This window comes from Zonotrichia leucophrys, chromosome 6, assembly GCF_028769735.1.
Source record: "Zonotrichia leucophrys gambelii isolate GWCS_2022_RI chromosome 6, RI_Zleu_2.0, whole genome shotgun sequence".
NCBI lineage: Eukaryota > Metazoa > Chordata > Aves > Passeriformes > Passerellidae > Zonotrichia > Zonotrichia leucophrys.
In genome coordinates this window covers 3399447-3408527 of record NC_088176.1, presented here as the reverse complement: position 1 = coordinate 3408527, position 9081 = coordinate 3399447, and the positions used below count along the sequence as shown (strand labels likewise).

Genomic DNA, 9081 nt, shown 5'->3' with positions numbered 1-9081 from the left:
CCCTTCCATATCTTGTGGAGTGGGAATCTATGGTTAAATTCCAAGTAATTGATTAAAAGAAAATCCATGACAGTCCTGATTTTATTTTCATCCCATGATTAAATACACATCATGACTTCATTAGCAAAAATTACAGATGGGAATAAAACAGATGCCCAAAACACATCCTGCCAGAGTCCTTGAAAATTAAAATTTCCTTGTATTAACTGTACCTGATGCCAAAAATGCCACAGGCTTTTTACTGAGGCTGTTATCAGCATTGTACTTTGAATCCTTTGTGCTACTATGCTAAAAAAATTCTCTGTTTGGATTCCCAGTTACATTTCCTAGCATTCCAGCTGGCTGCAGGGCAGGGGCAGAACACAGAACTACAACAAATGGTAACAAGCCCTTGCTTTTGGCACTCAGGTTAGAACCCAACTCTGACCAAATATACAAAAAATCATTCTGGGACTGAATTTTTTTCAGCACTGCTGATAAACCATTCTCTCGATTGAGTATATTTAATTTTACAAAAAAGATGCAGCAGTAAGATTTCTATATTGAAAACATCAACAGATGGATCACAGAGGGAGGACTCACCACTGTGCAAAAGAATGCCTTGATTCCTATCCTGGGAAAGGACTGGAAGTATTTATTGACCCTTAAAGATCTCCTGAGCCCTGGGAATGAGGAGAAGCATGGAAAGTAGGAGAAGCAATTCCCTGATAAGCAAACATGACCTTGCCTGTGAAACAAAACCTGATTGCCTAAGAGGGCCTCCTTGATGTTTGAAAGAACAAGTTTATTGTCACCTGCAAATGTGTTTGTCGAGGCATGAAGAAATCTCATTTTCCTGCCTTTCAAGCAACAGCAATATTCTGAGATTACAAAACAGAAGAAATGAAGGCAACGAAATTGAGCAAAAGGATTGCACACAGAAGTTTAAAAAACACATATAAAAAAGCATAAGGAATGGATAGTTATGCTTTGAATTCTTTTGGATTTATGCAGTTAAAATCCACCCTGAGAAATTCACTGGAAAACTTCTTGTCATTGTGGCTCCAAAGACATTCCCATACAGCAGGTTAATAATGAAGGAGGCACATGTCACACACCAGAGGCTGCAACATCACACCTTTATGTATTCATGAGATCAGGGAAAGGAACTGACCAGGCATGAACACACTCAGCAAAGGGAGACTTAAAAAACTCCCTCTGTGGGAAAAGAGCTGAGCTGCTTCAGAGGAGACACAATTATGCTAAGTCTGAAAATCTGAATTTAAAGTACCAACTGGTCCTTTTTGGAAAGTGCTGTGGATTTTGTATTCATTTCCCTCCCTACCAGCCACCCTCGTGTTCATTAAAGAGCCAGCACTTACACTGCAAAAGCTTGTTCCCTATTCCACTGCACAAGAGAGAAATGAGATTTTTGCTTTGTAGGATACCTTTACCTCTATAGGTCACTGCTTACCAGCACAGAAATTAAATATCAGACAATCTTTATATTTCAAACACAAATACCATTCAGTTATATTGGTCTCTGTATTTAGCACATCTGATTTTCTTCTCTCTTGCAAACTCGCAGCTTCCCTGAAACAAGTGAGGTTGTAGCAAGGACACAATTTATGGGCAAATGATGCAAAGCTGAAATGTTTCTAGGGCAATGTTTTATAGTCCCTCAGAGCTCCATACATAGTATTTTACTGTGCACTCCAAAAGCATTTATTTACACACGTGTCTGAGGTTTTCTGTCAGGTTTAAAGTTCAGACTTTTCTCATCTAATCTAATTTGTCCAAGATGGACGGCCTCACTTTTTTCCTTTGGAAAACCAATGCTGTAACACTGTTTCCAATTCTTCCTCCAAAGCAAAACTTGGGTGTTGGCAGCTCCTCCAGAACTTCAAATCCTGCCAGACAGAAATTGAAATGCTTTTATTAGAAGGAAGTTGTTTTATTCGCCTCTTGGATAACCCTTTGCAAACCATTCTTTATTTGTCTGGAAAACTTGCAAGTCAGTTAATCTGTGAGTTTATAGGACTGTTTTGTTACACTGCACCATGCTCCATACAGCTGAAACTCTTCCATGGATAATAAAAATCCTAGCAGGCTGACTTGCACAAATTAATGGCAGAAAAGATGAGAACCTGCCAGTAATTTCGGTTCCCCAGAAGGGATGGTTGTTTCAGATCCACACTGAGTTTCAAGCCTCAGGCATGAGATTCAGGAGCTGACTGGCATGTAAAAAATCAATCCCAAGTGGATCAAAAGTGATAGAAAAGGTCACAGACTTGCCAGTTCCCCTAAACATGGGTAACAATGTTACCCCAATTTCGGAGCAATCAAAGGGTGAACTGGGCCTGGTAATCAAGTACCCAAAAAGTATCAGCCAGCCACACACACACTTTCCCAGGGTAATTAGACTGAAATTCCCAACCTCCAAAGCGTCAGCAAACCTGTCCTCCCTTGGCACTGGCAAACACAGGAGTGGTAATTCCCGAGGAAAGCAGAGGGAGGACAGGCTGGAGCATTTACTAATCGCTCCACCTCCTCTAATCCTGATCTGGGAAAGTCAATATGCTAACACACACACATTAAAATTCCCTCATCCCTTCCTTCAGCAACCCCACGCTGGCAGAGGGCTCTGCTCAGCTGCCTACCTTCTCTGAACTCGTCCAGCAGCTCCTCCTTGGTCCAGTTGCAAGAGGTGATGAGGAAGAAGCCCTCTGGTTTCAGCACCCTGCCCAGGGATGCCACGTACAGCCTTCGCTTCCCCGCCGCGTCGCTGGGGTCCAGGCTGACGGCATCAAAAGTCCCCTTGTCGATGCAAATGTCAAAGCCTGACAGCTCAGCTGAGGGGGCCAGGAAGTCTTCTACCTAAAGCAGAAGTCTGCAGCTGTGAGAACAATCTTCTGCTGCTGAATCTTTAATGCAAAGCAAGACTTGAGGACGCAAAGCTTCAATGCTGACAATGGGTGTGCTCAGGGAGGGGTAACTCACAGAGCCGTGGCAGCTTCTTTCTTCTCCACACATTGAGTGATGATCTGTGTGCTGGAATCTAAAGCTCAAACTAACACACTTGAAGCTCACTCTTTAAATCACTATTTGTACTTTGATCCCTGCCATGTGCCAGGCACTGCACAAATGCAGGAGAACAGACAGAGGCTGCCACTAAGAGATTTTACAGCTGTGTGATGAGCAGAGACATCACACAGGTAGGGAGCAGGAGGGTACAACAGCACAGCAAAGAGCTCACAATGACAGGCAGCCACACAATCCCAGCATGGCTGAGGCTGGAAGGGGCCTTTGGAAATGATCTGCTCCCACCCCTGCTCCAGCAAGGCCTCTCAACCCTCCTGTTGTTCAGCTAATGGTAGGCATTCAACACTTAAGGATTTCTTCCTCTACCTCAAGTCTGAAATTCAGAATGTAGCAGCTAAAATACAGAACTTGCCACTTGGTAAACCACTACCCTGCTCCAAGCAGGGAAACTCTTGTTAGCCTTAATGACTATTACAAACAAAAAACAAATAAGGACCAAAAGCCTTCCCATAAACAGATTTATTTGGGTAGAGATCTCTCACAAATGAATCCCAAAAGACATCATTCATTCAGTACACTGAGTACATCTGAATATCAATTAGCTCATTTAATCTTGAGCTCAATTGCTTTCTATTTCCTCAATTACCTTTCTCTCAAGACTTACCTTTAATTTAATGTTAGACATCCCTTCTTTGTCTCTCACTTTTTCTGAAAGCTGTATTGCAGAAGGTGAATAATCAATCCCTGTGAGATTCATGTAGCCAGACTTTGCCTAGACAGAAGCAGAGAATCTTAATCAGTGTGCTAGCAATTGTTTTTATCCAGCCAGAACATTCCCTACCTACAATCCATCTCATCTCTCCTCCTCTTAATAATAGGAAAAAAACCACAACTGACCTTTTAGTCATTTTTATACCTGTTACCATTACAAGAGCTCAATAGCTGAATGAGCTGAAATAACTTTATTCTGCCAAAAAAACCTCACCAAAACGACTGGTGACTGAAAGCTGGTTTATGTCAAGTGGAAAACTGAGCACAACTGGGAAAAGTAACACCCTGGAGGGGCTCTCTTATCTGCACCAAAAGTAACTTAGAAACCAGGAATTTTCAGTGATGACACGTGACAGATGCTGCAAAATAAGGGGAAAAAACCTCTCGGACATGTACCATGGGAGATTGAGCAATTCTTTAGTGTATAACCCAAATTTTAAGAGCCAAAAGATGTAATACATTGCACTAGGACAGAAATCCACTGCAAAATCATACATTTTTCTAATTATTCATGCTAATGTCTATTTGAATACAACTATTTGCATGCTGCCAGGTGTCTGTATCAGCAATTTTCAGGCAGGTTATGCACCACATATAATAGCACACAGAGACTTTGTTAATCTAAGTTTGTTGGAGATAAGGATAACTCAGTTTAGGGAACTCAGTGAGATCCCAGCAGCCCTTTGGCAAAGCAGGTGGGCTCCTGGCATCAGCTGGAGCTGGGCACGTGGGAGGGGAGCAGGGACACACGTCCTGGCTCTGAGGCAGAGGCTGAAGGGACCAGCTTGGGGTAGAAGGTACAAACTCAGGGTACCCCACGTGTCTGGCAAGATCCAAACCTGATGGAAGAGCTCTGATCCTCTGGCCAGCTGCAGGCTGTCACAGCACAGACAGGGAGGAGGCTGGGCTTTGGAAAAACACATGGAGTGCTGTTAAGCAACCAGCTGCCTGTCTGCTTGTTCCAGAGGCTGACACCCCAATTGCCAGGAAAAGGATGAGGAGTTTCCACAAGTGTCCTTCCTCCTTGCAGCAGCCCCTGAGGCCTGAGCTCGGTGCTAACCAGCTGTTCTGAACTGAGGGCTAATTGCAGCTGAACACAAAGCCACTGTTGTTTGCATGGGATGGAGAACATTTATTGCTCAGGCTCCTGCCCACGTTCCTCCCCGGAGCAAAGCAGGCTTCCTCAGATGCCTGTGCTGAAGGTTTGGGGGTGGAGGAGTGGTTCCCACAACAGCTCCTCTGTTTGCAAAGGAAAGGCTTGAGTCACTTGAGGGAGTTCCCATTCACTCCTCTAGTCTGGGGGCAGAGAAGGAAGGTTTAGAGATAAACAACATTAAATGCTGCAGAACCTGTAGGGCCTGACTGTGACAGGAAGGGATCCCTCACTTGTGCCAAACGTGAGCACACTGCACCCTGCAGCTGCCCTGGAGGGGATTTGCAGCACTCTGTGCTGCTGCTGCTGCAGAAGATTGAAGAGCAGAAGGAGTTTGGAACATTATCAGCTCTGCCCTGTGTTCAGGGCTGACACCCCCACTTGGTGAACACTCCCCACTCCAGAGTATTCAATCTTCAATAGTGGTGGCTCCCATATTACTTATGAATACAAGAGGAGGCCAGAGCTTTCTGTGGCAGCAAGGTTTCCTCAGAAGAGCTGGAATTTTTGGAAGGCAAAAGAACAATGTCATGAATCCAAGCTCCCAGATCCCTGAAGTTCACAGGGATAATAAAAACAGCAAGGGGTGCCACTTATGTGATACTTTTGTACCCTCAAGCAGCAGAGAGCTCCTACTCATGTCCTCTATGACTGAGTTTTTTCCAGTATTGCCATTTCTGTCCCATCATGGAGTCCAACTCCAGTGGCAGAACACTCCTATGGTAGCGGCCAAAAGAATTCCAACTTGATTTCCAAGCCTTGCAGCTAGCACAGAAAAAATTCCTTTTACATCAACTAAGCAAGTGAGATGCTGAATTACTCAGCAAAAATAAACAAGGTAATTTTTGAAGCCACTCTTCAAGAGGGAACTGGACTGACAATTTCCTGTGAAAGAAACCACAGTACTGTGAGGTGCTTAATGTAAGGGAGGAGGGTGCTCTCACAGGAGTTAATAGTTTTTAAAAGCTATCAGGCTGTCATTTGCCCATTATAGTATGAAAAATCAGCTCCCATTTGCCAGTGGAGTCAGTATAAAATGGAAGTCTTACAAATAAGATTTTTCTGTTGGGTACTTCAACCATGATAGAGCTATCACTGCTCTCAACAATCACCATTATCAGGCTAATTTCTCTTAGTGAGATGAGCAATTTCTGCTTTTGGTGACATAAATTCTCCTGTGCTGTGGTGTAGCAGTAAGTCTCCACAAAGGCTTTAAAATCTTCTAAAATCAAAGTCCATGTTAAATAAAAATTCCACTTCAAACCAGACTTTGACTTTCAGTCCTTCCAATTCCATCAGGAACTAATGGAGCCAAAGGGGAATGCAAAACAACAGAAACTGTGACAATGTGACAGCCCCTTTTTTACCAACTCCCCTGCAGTATTACATCAAAAATCATCAATCAAAACCAGGAAAAAAATACTAGAATTCATTAACATCTTGTGCACAACAAAAACTTCAGAACACACCTGGTCAGATTTCCCACCCACCCTGACAGAAATGGACATTTCTTTAAAAGAAGTGTGAACAACTTTTAAAGTTATTTACATAAAATCCCTTGGGTTTACCTTCTTTTTTGTATCAATGAGTGCTATTATCAGAAATGTGTGCAGAGAAAGGGTCTGGTTTTGTACATGAGGGTACTTTGTGAATTAATCAACTTAACTTCCTTATCTGGGGGAGTTTAAACAACAGTGGGAAGAAATGCAGTTTTAAATGTGGGGAAACAGGAAGGTAAAGTTAAAACAAGAGATGCTCAGGCTGATTGATTTAGAGAAAGACTTCAAATTTTGAAGCCTGAAGTATTGACACTCTTGGTGTTTCACACAGGTTACATGACCACCACTGCCACGTGTGAGAACTGTATTTAAACTGCTCTGATTCTGTATAAAAAAATACACAAACTTTGCAAAATACCAACCAATTCAACCAGTAAAACACCATTGCCAGTCCCAATGTCAAGCACAGAGCTGTCAAGGGGGACCTTGTGCTTTTCCAGCCACCTGATTATGCGCACCATGCTTTCCTCTCCAAACCTGCAAAAAACAAGGGCTCAGGTAATTAAACCAGAAAAAAAATGTGCAAAAGGTACAGCAAGTTTACTTCATCTCTCACTCTCTCCAGCTTTTGCAAAGCCCTTTTCATTGTTACTCAAGTAAAAGCTGCCATAGCTCATATTTCATGTTTGCTTTGTTCAGATGAAAATGAATCCTGCAGCCTTGAAATTCACTGAAACTCCAACTCTGGCAGGTGAAAACATCCCTATATTAAAAAAGGAAGCAGCAAGGGCAACTTGTGTAGTTAAACCTGAGCTCAGGGATAAAAAGCACATTTGCCAGTAACATACAGCTCAATTACCAGCTCAATTTCTGTGTAATGACACTTGTCCAAGTGCAGCTGAGCAATCTTCACTGTGAAATTGGGCCAGAGAGGAACTGCTGGTTTCAATGGGAAAACTCCCCATCATTTTGTCACCAACTCATTGAATTGCTGGCTGTGGTTTTGCAATGTCTTTTACGGTAAAGAAACTACAGAAACACTCTGCAGAAGTTATTTTGTTTACCAGATTTCCCCGGTATCTCCAATGTCTTGAAAAGTTTGCAGTTCTCTTTCGTAGGCAGCATCCCAGCTGGAGTTGGGGGGGGAAGAAAGGAGAGGATATCATAATTAATACTGGGAAATATTTAGATGAAAGAGGGATGGGAAGAAAAATTGTAAGATAGATTTAGGTTAGATGTTTGGAAGAAATTAATTGTGAAGGTAGTGAGGCATTGGTCCTTAGCATAAGATGAGCATGAACATGTGGGAGAGAGCCCAGGGAGTTTCCAGGGAATGCCTGGAGATGCTCCAAAGGCTGGAGCCAGACTGGGAGAGCAGTGGGTGCATTCACCTGGAGAGAAGGCTCCAGGGAGACCTCAGAGCCCCTTCCAGAACCTAAAGGGTCTTCAAGAGAGCTGGAGAGAGACTGGGCACAAGGGATGGAGGGACAGGACACAGAGCATGGCATTAAGCTGACAGTGGGTAGATTTTGGTGGGATATTTGGAAGGAATTGTTCCCTGGCAGGGTGGGAGGTCCTGGCACAGCTGTGGCTGCCCCTGGATCCCTGGCAGTGCCCAGGGCCAGGCTGGATGGAGCCTGGAGCAGCCTGGGACAGTGGAAGGTGTCCCTGCCTATGGATGGGATTTAAGGTCCCTTCCAACCCAAACCATTCCACAATCCCATGAAAGGCTGAGACCGCTCTATCCTCTGTGCAGCAGTGCCACTCTACAGAATCACAGATTCTCTAAACAAATAAACAGCACATAAACCAGAGATCGGTTTGTGCCGAGAGAGGCACCTTAAACACCTTCCGTGTCCCCTCCCGCGCCGTGGGCAGGGCCGCCTTCCCCAGCGCGGGTGGCTCCGAGCCCCGTCCCGCCCGTGCCCGTGGCCGTGCCCGCCCCGCTGGGGCACCCGCCCGTTCCCCGGCACTCACTGCTCCCTGGTGCCCAGCACCGAGGGGCTGAAGGGCTCGTCCCCGGCCAGCGCCATGCCCGGCCCGCCCCGGAACCAGCGAGCGCTGCGGGCGGAGCGGCCGCGGCCGCTCCCGGGCGGGAGGAGCCGGGCTCGCCGATCCGGCCGTGAGGGGGGCGCAGGCACCTGAGTGGTTTCTAATGTTTTAAAGCATTTAAAACCGGCCCGCTCCGGAGCCTGGCGTGGTTTCTAATGTTTCCCAATCCCCCCGGGTTTATAAACTGGATATAATGTGGATTATAAATAAATATTGCAAATCCCCTCTGAGTTGGATGGGGTAGGGGGCCACCCGGTCTGTGCGAGGTGTCGCTGCCCACGGCAGGGGTTGTAATTAAACGGCCCTGAAAGTCCCTTCCGATTCCAATCGCTCCGTGATTCCATGAAAATCAGCGCAATATTTATATTCTTTTGGATATTTATTCGTTTATTCGTTGCAAATGCCACAGACGTTATTGCTGTTACAAGGTTTATTGCAAGGTGTTTTAATAAGGAAGTGAGAGTGATAAATAGCACTGCTGCTCAGTTGCCTCCTGTACAGCTCCGTGTGTGTGAACCGCGGCGTTTCTTCCCAGTATCCCATCCAGCCCTGCCCTCTGGCAGTGGGAGCCATTCCCTGTGTCCT

General features: G+C 45.0%; 1 protein-coding gene across 1 annotated transcript; it reads right to left on the bottom strand.

Annotated features, from left to right (window-relative positions):
- Positions 1 to 1510: 1510 nt before the first annotated feature.
- Positions 1511 to 8552, bottom strand: EEF1AKMT2 (EEF1A lysine methyltransferase 2). Its single transcript, XM_064716935.1, has 6 exons — positions 8422 to 8552; positions 7509 to 7574; positions 6867 to 6981; positions 3686 to 3793; positions 2640 to 2856; positions 1511 to 1889 (listed from the first exon to the last, which is right to left on the bottom strand). Exons 1-6 carry the CDS (start codon positions 8475 to 8477, stop codon positions 1762 to 1764), a joined length of 690 nt encoding a protein of 229 aa, XP_064573005.1. The 5' UTR covers positions 8478 to 8552; the 3' UTR covers positions 1511 to 1761.
- Positions 8553 to 9081: the final 529 nt, after the last annotated feature.

Coding starts and splice junctions, on each gene's coding strand:
- EEF1AKMT2 (XM_064716935.1), bottom strand. CDS start 8,477: ATGGCGCTGGCCGGGGACGAGCCCTTCAGCCCCTCGGTGCTGGGCACC. Junction 2,857..3,685: donor TGTCTAACATTAAATTAAAG/GTAAGTCTTGAG, acceptor CTTCTGCTTTAG/GTAGAAGACTTCCTGGCCCC. Junction 1,890..2,639: donor GCTGGACGAGTTCAGAGAAG/GTAGGCAGCTGA, acceptor TCTGTCTGGCAG/GATTTGAAGTTCTGGAGGAG.